Source organism: Drosophila arizonae, chromosome X (assembly GCF_054131065.1).
Source record: "Drosophila arizonae isolate 15081-1271.41 chromosome X, UAZ_ARI_1.0, whole genome shotgun sequence".
Lineage (NCBI taxonomy): Eukaryota > Metazoa > Arthropoda > Insecta > Diptera > Drosophilidae > Drosophila > Drosophila arizonae.
The window spans coordinates 2,559,030-2,574,830 of NC_142927.1; the positions used below are offsets into that span (position 1 = coordinate 2,559,030).

At 46.5% G+C, this 15,801-nt stretch overlaps 2 protein-coding genes across 4 annotated transcripts; both read right to left on the bottom strand.

Annotated features, from left to right (window-relative positions):
• Positions 1-323: 323 nt before the first annotated feature.
• Positions 324-15,755, bottom strand: Sec16 (endoplasmic reticulum export factor secretory 16). Of its 3 annotated transcripts, none has more exons than XM_089475235.1 (12): positions 15,595-15,755; positions 11,032-14,228; positions 9,222-9,545; positions 6,869-7,325; positions 6,056-6,801; positions 5,519-5,783; positions 5,292-5,456; positions 4,737-5,234; positions 3,958-4,407; positions 1,810-1,973; positions 1,158-1,744; positions 324-1,093 (listed from the first exon to the last, which is right to left on the bottom strand). In XM_089475235.1, the coding sequence occupies exons 2-12, from the start codon at positions 14,199-14,201 to the stop codon at positions 897-899; spliced, it is 7,023 nt and encodes a 2,340-aa protein (XP_089331361.1). In that variant the 5' UTR covers positions 14,202-14,228; positions 15,595-15,755; the 3' UTR covers positions 324-896. The 3 variants fall into 3 exon arrangements, with proteins under 3 accessions (XP_089331361.1, XP_089331360.1, XP_017870111.1); XM_089475234.1 differs by having other exon boundaries at positions 4,737-5,237; XM_018014622.2 differs by lacking the exon at positions 3,958-4,407 and having other exon boundaries at positions 4,737-5,237.
• LOC149267792 (uncharacterized) lies at positions 1,971-3,951 on the bottom strand (the record flags this gene model as incomplete). Its single annotated transcript, XM_089475239.1, has 1 exon — positions 1,971-3,951. A coding segment is annotated over one exon (1,245 nt), but the record flags the coding sequence as incomplete, so codon positions are not given.
• Positions 15,756-15,801: the final 46 nt, after the last annotated feature.

Sequence of the window (15,801 nt, forward strand, 5' to 3'; positions counted from 1 at the left end):
AAAAAAAAAAACAGAAAAAAATGTAAGCAAATGGAATATTTGATAAATATGGATTATGTATATCAATATATATATATATATCTATACATTGAATTAATGCAAAAAGTTGAACAACTTAACTTTTCCATTTTTCTTTTTGCTTTCATAATCTTTTGCTTAAAAATATGTATATATATTTTGAAACATTTCGAAACTGCTCTTTTCATACTCCTTCTCTTTCATTCAACAATACGTACATGCGTTTACCTTTTCTATCAACGTAAATCAAGAATCGAATTTAAGAATCGTACGACTAAAAATGATGCAAACATACAAGAGAGAAATGAATTAATTAATTTATGTAATTACATAAATATATATATATATTTAGTTAAGCAAACAATTTTCTTGCGTGGGTGGGGGAGGGGGTGTGGCTGAATGGTTTATTCCAATCGTTTACATAAGGAAGGGGAAATACAAATTTACATTTATATATATATATATTTTTTTTTTTTTGCTAATCATACATAAATTTGATATCAATTTCGCTAAACGCACACAGTCATACAATTACAGCTTGTTTTTCTTCTTTTTTTTTTTGTTTCGTAAGGACAGATGAAGGAAGAAAACGGAAAACAAAAACTAAGATGTAAACAACGAAAACACACGCGGTGAAGCTGCCAAGTTGTTATATTTGTCTCGTGTTTTATCCGTCTGTTCTTTCCAGCATGCAGAAAGTTATAAAAGAAAGTGTTTTCTGTTGTTGCTCGTGTTTGTGTGTCGTTGTCGATGTTGTTGTTGTTGTTGTTGTTCAGCTCTTGTGTTGATTACGTATTACTTGGGAATTATTATATATAATATTATATTATATTGTTTGTTAACAACATTTTCATTCGCTACTCCAATTGCTGCTATTGCTATTGCTGCTGCTGCTGCTGCGGCTGTTGTTGTTGTTGCTGTTGCTGCTGCTGTTGCATTGGCATCGCGCCAGGCACAAAGAAACCGCCCTGTGGCACGGCAACCGGCGCCATTGCTGGCGCCAGCACATTCTGTGGCGCTGCAGAGATTGGCGCACCAGATGGATTGAATACATCAACGTAGGAGTTCTTCAGCGCTGCAATAAAAACAATGCAAGATCATGAATATTGGCAACAACTTTGGCTAGCTGCAACACTTACTGCGATTGCGTTTAATTTTGAACATGTTCGATTGGAGCTTTGGCTGCGAGCCACCAGGCACCGTTGCTGCTCCTGCTCCTGCTGCTGCCGGTGCCGCTGCTGCTGCTGCTGGAACGGGAGCTGTGGCTAGACCATGTGCCGGCGAGGCAGCTGGCGCAGGCATTGCAGGGATTTCGGCTGCTGCTGCTGCGGGTGCTCCTCCATACATTGTCTCCTGATAGCCAGCTCCGTAATCGTATTCCGTTTGATTCTCATAGACATTCGCATTGTTGGACAGCTCGGGTGCAGTCATGGACTGCTGTGGCAGCAGATTTGGCGTCGCCATTGGCATTGGCACATTGCCCAAAGTATTGAGAGCTGGTGCTGGTGCTGGTGCTGGTGTGGCGCCCATGTCGCTCATCTTTGGTGGCGGCTTGAATGATTCCGCCTCATCGGCATTGCCCTCAGTGTTTGTCCAGCACTTGCGCTCCTTATCCCAAACAATTGTCGGATTCTTGTCGTCCGGCAAGATCATTTGATTTTTGGGCTTCAGCGAAAACTTGTTCCACAGCCCGCCAAACCAGCCGGAGTTCTGGTTGCCCTGCCCGCTGCAAGGCATGAAAGGGATTAGGATTTGCTTTACGTGAGATTGGCTGCATTGCTGCATTCTTACCCCGGCAAGCCGCCAGCTCCGGCTTGTTGCTGTTGCTGCTGCTCTTTGCCTGTCTTTGCTGTTGCATTGCCGGACGTGGAGTTTCCGGCCGTAACAGCTCCATCGTCGTCATCGTAACTCTTTGATTTTGGCATCGAAATTGTGGGCAGCCTTTGCTGATGTTGCTGTTGATCGAGTGTTGTGGTGGTTGTTGGTGTTTTTGATAATTTTTTTTTTTTTTTTATTATGTGTGTTTTTTTTTTGCAGACATGGAAAGTTTTTGAGTTTTTTTTGGATTTGGTGGGGATTTGGAGAAATGGCAGTTGATTAGTTTCGGTTATTTGGCAAACGTAAAGCAAAGAAATTAGTTAAAGTGCATTAACACACATACATAAATATATTAATATTTAAATATATATATAGATATAGACAGTAGATAGAGAGATAGATGGTATGACTAGTTAGTGAACTACATAGAATGAGATTTTAGTTACTCAACTGGCGCAGTCAAAAATAGAAACTTAAACCAGGCGCTCATCGAATTGCAATTAAATATTTCTATAGCTTAAGCTTACAATTTTGTATTCAGTTATCGTGTTTTGTATATATGTATCTGTATAATATATTGCTTAAACATTATTTGTTTGCATATGAAAATCACAGAGTGCCATTTTTACAGTTAACTGTTGTACATATGTATGTATGTCTTTGATTCTGAATTGCGCGCAGGTACTTAAAAGGCGAGCGACAGAGACAGAGACAGACAAAGTAAGAAAGAGAGAGAGAGAGAAAGAGAGCGAGAGCGAATAGGAAAAGCTGTCACGAGCAGCAATCAAACGACGCGCGCAGCGTGTTCTTTTCTTCTTCTGATTTTGGCAGTCTGGCAACGCTGTGCGCACTGCTTTTACATATTGCGATTTATAACTGTTTCTTAGTGCTAAGAGCCAAGCCGGCGCCGCCTTTGCCATCATCGGTGGGGGCATCGATGTCGAATGTGCGTACCACGCCCATTCTGGGTGTTGCTGTTGTTGTTGTCTGCTTTTTAGCATCCAAATAGGCTTCGAATTTGCTCAAGCTCTGCTCCACTTCGGTGCACATTTTCTTATAGTTGATCGGTATGGCCGGATTGGCAATTAGCTCCTGCATGGACCAAACATGCTGAGGCGTTGCAGCTACCAGAGCTGCCGTTACTGATGCTGTTTTGGCAGTTGCTGCTACTGGCTGTTGCTGACAATGTTGTTGTTGTCGGTGATGCTGCTCCTGCTGGTGCTGCTGCTGCTGGTAGCGTTGTCGCCGCTTGATGATGCCCAATTTGCTGAGAAAATCATCGTTGCGCTGCAGCACATAATAATCATCGTATTCATCATAGCCATCATAGTCCTCATCATCATCATCGTCGTCCTCGTCCACATCATCATCATCATCATAGTCATCCTCGGCCAGCTCCTCACCCTCGGCATCCTCGTTAATAACATAATCATGCATCATATATCGATAGCGCAGCATCTCACTGCGATCTGCATTCGCCTCAGCATCGTAGCTGCTGCGCTGCTGCTGCTGCTGCTGCTGCTGTTGAGCAGCGCTCAATGGCATATCAATCGGATAGGTTCCATTGAATACAATATGAGATTTGCTTTTGCCACTGCTGCTGCTGCTGGTGCTTTTGCTTAGGCTATAGTTGTTGCTCGAGCTGTGTTTTGTCAGCGCTAGGCTGTAGCTCTTGCTGTTATCGCTATCGTTATCATTAGCGTTATCGATATCGCAGTCTTGCTCCGCTGCCTCATCAATTGTCGTGGGCAGATCAAAGTTGACGCGCTTAACACCGCCTGTTGCTGCTGCCGCTGCTGCTGCTGACACTGACACTGACGCTGTTGTTGTTGTTGTTGCTGCTACTGTGCTTGTTGCTGTTGTCGTTGTTGTGGCTGGCTTGGCTAACACCGGCTTGGCTGGTATGAAGCGCGTGGGCGTGGTTAATGTTTTGGGCACAACATTTATCAAATTGCTGTTGCTATTTTGAAAACTATTCACGCGACTAGCAATTGTTGTTAATGTGGCTTTGCTGCTGGTTGCTGTTGCACAATTGCTGCTGCTGCTGCTGCTGCTGCTGTTGCTTCTACTGATGCTGTTGCTGGTAGCATTATGTTTATTTATGGCTATAATGCTACTTACATCATTCAAATTAAATGGCTTCGCTGTTGTTGTTGCACTCATTTCCGCAATATTGTTGTGGTTGTTGTTGCTGCTGCTGTTGCCAAATTGCAATTTGCGTGACAATTGTTTGCTCTTGTCCTGGTCATGGCTGGCGCAATGCATTTGCTTGCCATTGCCAGCAGCGTGCAGCTTTAAGGCATTGTGTTTAAAGCGATTGTTGCTATGGTCCATCATGTTGCTGCTGCTGCTCTTGCTGCTGCTGCTGCTGCTGCTGTAAGCACTTGGCTGCGGCAGCTGCAATTGTTGCTGCTGTGTTTGCTCCACATCAGCATCTGTTTCAGCTTCAGCTGCAGCTACAGTTTCAGCTGCTGTTGCTGCTGCTACAATATTGTTGCTATTGTCTAGATTGCTGCTACTCATGTTGTTGCTGTCGTCAGCAATTTGGTCATTGCTCTCCATCTGCGCCAGCTGCATTCCAAGTGTTTGTGTGTGATTAGAAACATTAGCAACAGATTGCTGATTGAGTATTGCATGCAGCGCGCTTTTACAATTGTCGCTCTTAACAAAATTATGAACAATTTCCAAAATAAAACTACATCAAACAAATCATAAACTTAATGCCAACTACAACAGCAAGATCGAATCTAAATAAATTTGTATAATCATAGTAAATGCACAAAATTTATAACCAAGAAGAAGAAGAATGGATGGGCTCTGAGCAAAATTTGTAACTAAAACTGCGACGCAACTGTTGCCGCTACTGCTGCTGCCGTTGCGGCTGCTGCTGATGCACCTACCTCATCGCCAAACGGCTGCTGTCCATCCCCGGGCCAATAATCGTAGCCAGATGTTGCTGCTGGCTGTGCATCATAGGCTGGCGTATTGTGGCTGCCATATGCCTCGGTTGCAGTCTCAATGTGCCCATAGACAGCGCCCGGCTGCAACTGTTGCTGTGAGGGATCATACAGGTGTTGCTGCTGTTGTTGCTGCTGCTGCTGCTGTTGCTGTTGCTGTTGCTGCTGCTGTTGCTGTGCTGCATTCGGATCGTAATACAAAGGCGGCGCATAGCTATCGGTGAGCGCTTGCTCGTGACTCGGCTGCACTTGAGCCGATTGCTCATAGTATTCCGGCTGTTGTTGCTGCTGTTGCTGGTGCTCCTGCTGCGCCTCCTGCTCGCGCTGCATGGTGTCCTCATATTGCATGTTCAGCTCGCGCATTTGCTTATTCAAGTCCACGAATTGCTGATCAATATCCGCTTGCTGTTGCTGCTGCTGTAGATGTTGTTGCTCTTGTGGCTGCTGCAAATGAATCCGTCAACAATTGCCGAATATGCAACAGCTGCCAAAACTCACCTGATCAGCCAGCGCACGCAGCTGACGCAGCCATTCCTTTTCCTCAGGTGCACCGACTTGTGGCGCCGCCTGACCGCCATTAGTTGCATTCGTTGGACTTGCAAAGGACACACGATTGATCAGTATGGGATCATAATAGCGCAAGCGCTCGGCCAGCCCGCAAACCTAAACCGAAATATCACACATTACTATATGTATATATGTATATAAATATTTATGGAGCTTACGCGTTTTATAAAGTCCGCATCATAGCTATCCGGCTTGAGCTCAATGTGATTGGCGATCTGCTCCAGATAGTTGGTGCAGCGGAAATGTTGCCCATAGTCCAGGATGCGTGTGGCCAACAGGAATTTGTAGTGCTGGAAGTTCACAATGCTGAACTTGTTATCGAACAGCGAGCGTGCGTACTCGTAGATCTCCGTCATGATGATTGCCTCGTTGCTGGCAAACTCATTGAACGGCTTGTAGTGTGAGGCGCCCAGCAAGATGAGCCTGCAAAGGAAAGCATAATCGAATGAATGAAGATGTCCTCTAGAAAGCATTTGAATCTATCAAAGTTTGCTAATCGATATCTATTGATAAGACTCATCAATAAAGAGAGATGGAGCAGTTCTATAAACTTTTAGATTCAACTTGATTTGAGAGTCTTACAAATGTGTTTTGGATCACACTGGAAGACTAGCAATAGATACAGATAACTATCGATTATTCGATCGATTATTTGATCGATTTCTCAGCTTGATCAACTCCTACTGTCTGCTCACCTGGGCACATTGGCTGTCAGCGTGGTCAGTTCCGTGGCACCGCTGTCGTAACGTCCGAACTCCTCCTGTGCAACTAGATAGCAGAAGTGCGCCGCATAGATGTCGCCGCGCTGAAAGAGCGTATCGCCCAGAGCAACCACCGAGCTGCGATCGTATTCGGGCTGACGCGATTTATTGGTCACCAGGATGGAGAGATGCGAACGCCAGTCGCCCCATTGCTCGTCGCGCAGCTGGCTAACGCAGGCGGGCGTATGGCAGCTCTTCATCTGATAGAGCGTTTGGAGCGGGTCGTTCGCTTTGATGGCGCGACTGAGAAACTTTTGTGCCACATCTGTGAGGGCATAGCGATCCTCGTAGAGGGCCAAGAAGAAGGCGTGCGTCCACAGGTTGTGATCGGTGGCCCATTGCAGCGCCTCCTCGACGTTGCCGCGCAGCACAAAGCTGCGAAACTTGTCGGTGGCAGCTTGCTCCGACATGGGCGCCTCTGTGGCAGCCGCATCTGCATCAGCATCCTGTTCAGTCTCCGCAGCCCCAGCAGCAGCTGCAGCAGCTGGAGCTTTTGTCACAGCCTCGCCATCTGAGTCATTGGCAGTCTCGCTACGATCTCCCACGATACGCACAGCCGCTGAGTCAGCATCCGCTGAGTCGGTGTCCGCTGATTCGGCATCCGCCTCAGCTTCCGGTGCATACGGATATTCGCGCTGATTCTCCAGCAGCAGATCGCCCACATCCGTGTCGGCAATGACCTGGAAAGGGATGCAACGATGTTAACGCGCTGTTAAGTTGACGGCAAGGGTCAAGCGCTCGACTTACCCCATTCTGTCGCAGCAGCAGTATGAGTAGATTCCACATGAGTGCGTGCGAGGCACGATATTTGTCCACGCTGCCCAGCGGCTTTGTCTGTGTGGCGTACAGAATGCTGCAGGAGCGCGACGGGCCCAAGCGAATCTGCTCCTTGCAGAAGCTGATGATCTTGTCCTTGTGCAGCTTGCGACCCTGCAACGGGCCGGGATAGGCGCGCAGCAGACTGCTGGTGGCATCCTTGATCCTGGGCGCTGCCACATCCACCTCGTTGCGCAAACGTCCGGGTCCAGCGTACATGGGGCGCACGCGCAGCAGCACGCTCATCGAGTAGTTGGCCACCAGGTGCGGCTGATTGTGCAGCAGCGGTGTGCGACGTCGCGGCGGACGCGCCACGCTCACGTTGCCCATTGCCGTGCCGTCCGCATTGCTGTCGAGAGTCGTTGTTGTTGCACCACCAACAGCAGCTCTGAGCGATGTGCATAAAGAGTTACAAGATTAGTCGGGAATTGTGATGGACGGGGGGGAGTTGCATAGAGAACAGCCACAGGCATTATCCGAAAATCATAAATCAAATAAATCAATAATCCAAAAGTTGAATTCCAAAGCAAAAATACATGCAAAAGGGGCGTGGCAGTGTAACGGCTAGGCTTGACGGCGGATAAAAAGAGTTGACAGTGTTTTATTTTTGTTTCCCCCAATTACTCCTTATCTTAAAAGCTGAAACAATGCGCGCTTTGATGATAAGCAAACACCATAAACAAATTAGATAGATTGTCAAGACATAGGTATATACACGGAGAGTGTATACCTGTACCAGGTAGACCACCATCTGATAAATGAGAAAACTTTCCTATAGTAAAAGTTAGCTATCTATCAAGAGAGAGGGAGAGAGACAGAGAGAGAGAGAGAGAGAGATGATAACTAACGTCTCATAATTTAGCTGAAGAAAACCTTGGAGGGACTCAACACAACAGTTAGCTGTTAAAAGACTGTATATACATAGCTTAAATATTTGTATATTTACAATTTCTTTTCTATACACTGAATTCCCTAAGCTTCTCTTCCCCTCTTTCCCTCTTAAACTGCTGTTTAGCTAACAGAGTCTTCGCTATGTTAAGTCAATGCTTAAGCCGATTACAAACTAAGCTCTGCATGTTGACTGTTAAGCTGCTGTTAACTGTTAATGGAGCGCTGTTAATAGTACTTTAAGTTATCAAACACAGCATAAATAAATGCATAGTCTCTTCTATGAGTTTATTGCAAGCATTGGTAACAGCAACAGGCGAAAGCCAACATTAACAGCGTCACATTAACATTAACAGAGTTGAGAACATCTAGAAAAGCCTTCACTCGAAGCCCTATTTATCACTTCCGATCGAAAAATATTTGTGTTGATATTCCCAAATGTTATGATGTGTGTATATAGGGAAAGATATTTACATAGTTGATGTCTAAGCAGCGCAGCTAACAGCCAAAAGCTGAAATTTCCCGAAAATTTCAAGTCAATAAAGCACAAATTTGGAATAGAAGAAAACTCTACGCAGAGGATAGATAGATAGGCAGCACTATAATGGCAAAGATAGATGTAGAAGATGTGTTATTTATGTGTGGATGTACGAAGAACTTTGGAACCATGTTGAAGGCATGTTTTTTGGAAATAGCACAGTCTACGATGAATTTCGAATTTCCCTTATGATGTTTTACTAATCTGATACTCTTGCAACGGGTATAGAGAAAATTGTACCAAGTTTTTGTTTATACATGTGCAAATATGATTGGGTCTTACAGCCCAGTTCTATTTGAGAGAATCGTATTTGTGTATCTAGTTGAAAGTCAACTCGTTTGCCTTGAAGTGATCACGCTCAATATATTCGGCATTTTGTTTCATAAACAAATCTAGATTTCTATACATGCGTTGAGTATTTGCTTATTTAACTGTATAGGGAGTTATCATATTCAGACTGAGTGACGCTTTGGTATTAGGATACAAAGGTATACCCTGAACCGTGTTGAGAGCGGTAATTGACCCAATGACTAGATCGATTCGATTCGATTTCATTGTTCTGATCGAGAATACTATAGGAAGCCTATTACTGATTCTACTTCATTTTACAATTCCCATTTTTAGTGGGTTATTCCGGGTATATTTTAGGCTATAACTCCATTTAAGTCTAGCTATAGCTTATAATCAATCTTCTCAGAGCACTGCAAGAGTATTCAAACTTTGGCATGCCAAAGTCAGCTGTTCCATTCTCTACTTTGATGAGCTTATAGCATGAGTGTTAGAGAAAGAGAGACAGAGACAGAGAGAGCGAGCGAGAGTTTGGGTTTGTTTTTCTTTTTGTTTTTTTGTAGAGACCACCTGATATCGACGCCGCATTCCGAGCCAGCATAATAACGCTTATATCCGGCTATCGTTGCATCCTCACAGTTCAAATTGCTTAACGAACGAGCGCTGGAGATGCCATAGGAAGCCAACCTGAGATGTCGATTGTTGCTGTGTGTATCGCTGCCATAGAGGCTGGCGCTGTCATCGCCCCCTAGTGTGCTGTTCAATAGATCCGAATAATCATGTTGCTGTTGCTGCTGTTGTTGTTGTTGCTGCTGTTGTTGTTGCTGATAGAGATTCAGTTGTTGGCGACGACGATGGAATTCATTGGCTTGTGTTATGTATGCGTGTGTGTACCTAAAGAGGGAGCACATGACGGCGTTTGGTTGTTGTTGTGTGTGTGTGTGTGTGAGTGTGTGTGTGTGGTTGTTCGAGTTGTTGTTAGAAACGAAAAACATTATTTGCTTGTTGTTGGTTGTTGGTTGTTATTCTTGTTGCTGTTAGTAGAAGAAGACAGCACAACTGCAACGAGCAGTACTTGGAATGCTAGTAAGGAGTACTTCTTTAGGGGGAGTTACACAAAGCGCAGCGAGCAAATCGACAAATCGACGAACTACTGTGAGGGAGTGAGAGAGAGTGACAGTGGATGGGAGAAAGAGAGAGCGAGTTGGTTTGGCTTTGGTTGGATCTGGGGGATAACACATACATAATTATTTACGCTGGGAGTTTGGAGGGAAATTTCTTGACAGCGCCGCTGTTAGCTCAATGTTAGACAACATAATGTTAAGTAACATAACGAGTAAGCCACAGAAACTAAACGAATATAAGCAGCGAGAGCACCAAAATAAAAGGAGCTCAGCGAGTAAGTGAGGTGAATTGAGTTGAGGTAAGTAAAGGTAGCTACGACAACATGCCCAAGGAGTTGTAAGAGAATTAGGATAACAAAAAAGTTAAAGTAACGAGTAACGAGTAACGAATAACCATTCAAGAGTAACGAGTAACGAGCATTCTTTTACTCTGACCAAAAAAACGCAACTCTGCAGACGAGAGTTGATGAATTCTACTCTACTCTACATAAATATTCATACACAACTAATACTAGCTTGATCCTAACAATCTTACATCTGAAGAATGTTGGAATGAAACAATCCTCAGCTAAAACCAAACGAAGAACTGTTTTTAAGAGAGTGCTATTATTAAAATTTTGTTACTAAGTTTCATGCCTAATTAAATGATACTGTTCCATTCCGAACGTTCCTGAGTGAGCTGTAATTGCTGAGCTTCAACTATCTGCATTTCTTGGCGACAAGAGTAGATATGACTTAAGTGTTTCATTTCCAGTCGTTCCAGTCGAGTGTGAACTAATAAAGGACAGGTAGACAAGTGTTTATTTTCTAATCGTTCCCACACCCCCTTACAACTATGTAGCCTAAAATTTCAGTCATATTTATACAGGCATTTCATTTCCAGTCGTTCCAAAAGCTACAAAGGCTACTGCTGCTGCTTTGAAAAAACCACTCGAGTGTTTCATTCCCAATTGGTCCCACGGTTATTGTTAACAATTTTGGATTTCTTTCCACATGATTAATATATATTAATAAGTGCTTAGTCAAAGTATTTGTGAAAGTGTTTCATTTCAATACGTTTCTATTTAGTTGATATTCTATTGGGAATTTAGCCCATTTTGATGGAATTAGTGGCATTAACTAGTGCGGAGCCATGGATTAAAATAGATAAACCAAGCAACTGGTGAACTAGCCTACTGGATCAACTGCTCAATCTGCAAAGTTGGCGCGCATGGATTGAGATTGACATTGGATTCAGGTTTGTCCGTGGCACTTACCTTTCCCGCTCACTGAGCGCGTCCTCGCTGCCAACGCCGGCAGCGGAGCCAGCGCCGGTGCGGTCCACAAAAGCCCTGGGATCCATACCGATCAGCTGATCGTGCATCGGGTGCTTTGCTACCTTCGATGCGGCGCCCGCATTCACCGCAGCGCTCATCATCATCTGGCCATACAACTTGGTGTAAATGTCCATATAGGCGCGCGGATCACACGACATCTGCTCGTAGATGCTGAACGGATCGTAGCCGGCCGTTGGATTTGCATACTGTTCGTAATTGCGTCGCTTGCTGCTGCCATTGACCGACTCCTTCTTGAGGTCGCTGTTGCGCGAGCTCTTGTTGCGGTAGCCCTCGTAGGTGCGCGCATCCCATTGCTGCTGCTGCCAGTCCGCGTGATGCGAGTGGCGCCCTCGCTCGCCGCCATCATGGCTGCGTCGGCTGCTGCGAGGTTTGTCCTGCTGCGAGGAGGGAGCCTGCTTCTCCGAGCGCCTCGAGCGATAGTGACTGCCGCCGCGTGGCATCGATCGCATCTCATAGTCATCGTAGTCGTCGTCGGCGGCCACAGCGCTGCGGCTGTGGCGGCTTCCCTTGCTTTTGCGTCCGCCTGTGCCGCTGCCGGCAGCGCTGCCGCCGCCTCCGCCGCCACCATCGCTGGCTGCCGCCTGGACGGCTGCGTCCGACTCGCCGTCGTAGTTGCTGTTGTTGTTGCTATACCGCGACATTCGATATATCGTATCGTCGCGTCGCCACGTATGGCGATCACGCTCCCTTTCGCGTTCCCTTTCACGTTCACGTTCCCGTTCCCGTTCCCGTTCACGTTCACGCTCTCGTTCCCGCTCCCGTTCTCTGTCGCTGCGCTCTCTGCCACTGCGCTCCGGCTCATGTCTGCGATGCTGATCCGCATCGCGGCTGCGTCGCTTCATATCACGGCCCGATTTGCTGCTGCTGTTGCTCTCGTTGTGGCCAGCTGGGCCTCCGCCGGCACCGCCGCCGCCCACAGCACGTGCCGAATCCTCTGTTTCGCCTTCGTAGTTGTTGCTCGTGTTGTTGCTGCTATAATGGCGGCGATTGCTGCGCAAGCTGCGCATGCTCCGCTCATCCGTCTGTCGTCGCGGCGGCAGGTCATGCCTATCACTTAGCAGCCACTCATCCTCGGACTCATCCTCCGACTCCAGATCGAGCGAGGCCGCCGGACGGGGCTTGCCACGTGCATGTTGCTGCTGCTGCTTCTTCTCTAGCAACAGTTGCTGTTGTTGCAACTGCTGCTGCACGCTCGTCTCATTCTCCTCATTGCCAATGTGATGTGTTTGATGTATTTCCGTATCCAGTTCAATTGCAGCGGCTGATCCCGATGCACCTGTACTCACTCCTCCTCCTGCTCCACCAGCTGCTGTTGTTGTCGGCACTGTCAGCGACGCTGGCGGCTGCACTGGCCGCTGATCCTCCAGATTCTCGCCGTCAAGCACCACCTCACGTTGCTCTCCGGACAGCACCACGGCTTGGGCGTGCGTCTCCACACCCGTTACTACGCGATGCGCTGATGTCTGCATCTGTTGCTGCTGATGATGCTGTTGTTGTTGCTGTTGCTGGTGCTGCTGATGTTGTTGCTGCAGCTGTTGCTGTTGTTGCTGCTGCGGGTGGAAGAGATCCGTACGCATCGGCTGCTCACCCTCGGAGGTGTCCTCGCCATCGGCTTGGCGGTCGGACATATGCAGCGCATTGGCCACATGACTGGCTGGCTGCTCGGTACCAGTGACCAGACGTTGCTGCTCCACCAGCTCCGGCTGTCCCAGCACAAGTCGCGACAGGCCTGGCGGCGGCAACAGTCCATCCGCCTCCCAGTTGCCCTCGTTGGCCTCCTCCTCGTGCTGCTCAGACAGATGACTCGTCTGCAGGTATTGTGCACGCTCGTCATTGGGCGCTGCTAGCAGTACCTCCTGATTCTCGTACGGCTGCTCCGGCTGGCTTGGTTCCGGCATCAGCATCTGTACAGGCGTTGCAGCTGCCATGGGCACAATTGGAGTTGGTGCTGGTGTTGGTGCTGCCGCTGCCGATGCACCTGGTGTGGCCAATATATTCACGCGCTGGCTTAGTCCACCGGAACGCTTGAAAGGATTTCCGGCTGCCGAGTCCATTGTAGGCGGTGGCAGCACAGGCGTCGCGGCAACAGGTGGAGCGGCCGGTGGAGGAGCAGTCACTGGAGGGGCTGCTGCTACTGGAGGTCCGGCCACTGAAGAAGCTACAGGAGGCTGATTTTGGAAAGCTTGTGGGGGCACAATGGCATTCAGTTCGGGCTCCGACACGGGCGACAGTTGCTCCGCGGAGGGCGATAGCAAAGGCGGCAATTCCAATGATTTGCTTGGTTCAGTATTATTATTATTGTTGTTGTTGTTGGTATTGCTGGTATTGAGGTTGTTGCTGGTGTTTAGGCTATTACTAAAGGTGTGCCAGGTGCTCTGGCCCTGCACGTTAAAGGAATCCTCCACAATGTTAGCTACCGGCGGCACCTCATTGTGGCTAATAATGCCGCTGTTGTTGTTGTTAGTGTTGCTAATGTTGCTAATGTTGTTATTGCTGTTGTTGTTGACGTTATCATTCCAATCGCCCCAATCACCCCATCCATCATTTTTGCCACTATTATTATTATCAAAGAACTCGGCAGCTGGCTGTATCTGTGGCTCCGGCTGCTGCTGCACCAATGGTGATGGTTGATAATATTGTTGTTGAGCGGACATCATATCGGACTGTGCATAGGTCAGTGGGACAGCAGGTGCTGGTGCTGCTGCTGGAGCGGGAGCAGAAACAGGAGTAGGAACTGTTGCAGGTGATCCATAACTCAGTGGCTTGGGTTGTGCTGTGCCGGCAAAGTAATTGTTATAGCTGAGCGACGACGACTGTTGTTCCTGTTCTGGCCAAAATGCTTGTTGGCCGGGCTGTGGCAGCTGTTGTTGAAACATTTGGCTGGCATAAAGCTGCGGCTGCGGCTGAGGCTGCGGCTGAGGCTGCGGCTGAGGCTGCGACTGTGACGGCGACTGATTGTGATGTATTTGAGATGCCTGCTGCTGCAATTGTTGTTGCTGTTGCATTTGCTGTTGTTGCTGTTGCTGTTGTTGCTGCAGACGATGCCGTTGTTGCGGCGGTGGCAGCCAGCTGGCATTGTTGTGCAACATGTTGTCGCAGTGCGTTAGCTGGGAAAACTGCAAGAAACGAAATCGCAACAGAAAGAAAAACAGTTAAAAGTTTGGTCAAATTTAGTGCTAAACAACTTTTTAAGCGCAATGTTAAATAGCTGGCAACGGCCAGGCCTTTCTGTTATTATTATTATTTTTCTCTCTCCATTTTAATCCCAATTGAGTATTCACAGTTATTTCTCAATTGTGTATGTGCGATTGAGCAAAGCTGCCACACAGCTTTTCGGTGACAGCTGTGCTCATTTCACGTTAGGATAACGCAATCGAATGCTTCAATACCTGCGCTTACATCGCCTTAATTATTATTTGCAGATCACAATTGCTAATTACTGTTGCTGGCAGGCGACTTTAGTCTAGGGGCAAATTGCAAATTAGTTAGGCTTTTGACAACAACAAATTAGAAAAGAGAACCAATCAAGTGTATGTGTATTTGTCAATTTGTTATGCCGTGCATTGCTTTGCTCATGTCTTTTTAATTATTTCTCTTGTGTTGTTGTTGTGCAGCTTTTTTTTTTTTTTTTTTTGTATAATCCAACGATCACAATGGCTGCAGTAGCAGTAGCAACAACAACAATAACCACGTTGAGCTAAAAGTTTACGTGGACGTTTGCTACGCGCACCCCTATACCAGCTTGAAGCACCCACAGAAACGCACACACACACGCACGCAATCACACTGACAAACTTTTTCGTCGTTTTTATTACCACGGTTTCGCTCTGGTATTTGTTGTTGTCGTTTTCGTACTGCTTGACACAGCAGGTTTTTATCCGCTCTGCGGTGTTTTGCACATGTATGTGTGTATATTATTTACACTTGCATTTTATAAAATTTAATAACTGTATGTTGTACAAAATTTTGTAAATTTTTGCCTTTTTCAACATCAACGTAAAGTCAAAAGTGAAATAGCCAAATTGGAGCAGTGGTTGGCAGATAGAAAGAGAGAGAGACAGAAAGAGCGAGAGAGCTATGCTGCCAGAGAGCCGTCAAAGTTTCAGTCGAACTGCAAAAACAAATAGACGTACGCACACACACACACACATACACAGGGCTGTAACCGCTTAAATGTAATTGCTCCAAGTGGCCCGGGCGGTGGGGTAACTGGCACTTGCAGACAACCGTTTCGCATAATTAGGCATAAGCAGCTGATTAGCCGATAAGTAGCCGTCCATCATATTTATAAAAATAACAACAGCTACACCGTCGTACATGGACCGAAAAAAAAGTGCACACACACACATGCACGCACATACACTTGCGCCCCACTTCATAAGCACATCAACACAAACACAAGGTGTCAATCCTGGGCCTTTCATTTTTCTTTACTTGTTAGTTTGTCGTAATTGGTATGGTATTGTCGCTATAAACACTTACACGAAACTTTTCCTCAATTACGCCAGTGTGTTACTTATTTAATAATTTTCTGCAGTTTGGTTATTTTGTATTTAAATGGAATTTTTCGAGTACAAATGCCAACTCGACTTTTCGCAAGCGTTGCCAGTCTGTTAGCGATAGACTAACTTTCTTAACTAATATCTGTTAACGCAGCCTGTAAACGCAAAATTGACTCTTTTAACATAT

Coding starts and splice junctions, on each gene's coding strand:
- Sec16 (XM_089475234.1), bottom strand. CDS start 14,201: ATGTTGCACAACAATGCCAGCTGGCTGCCACCGCCGCAACAACGGCAT. Junction 5,238..5,291: donor TGCGTGCGCTGGCTGATCAG/GTGAGTTTTGGC, acceptor ATTCATTTGCAG/CAGCCACAAGAGCAACAACA. Junction 4,408..4,736: donor AGCAGCCGTTTGGCGATGAG/GTAGGTGCATCA, acceptor CTTGGAATGCAG/CTGGCGCAGATGGAGAGCAA.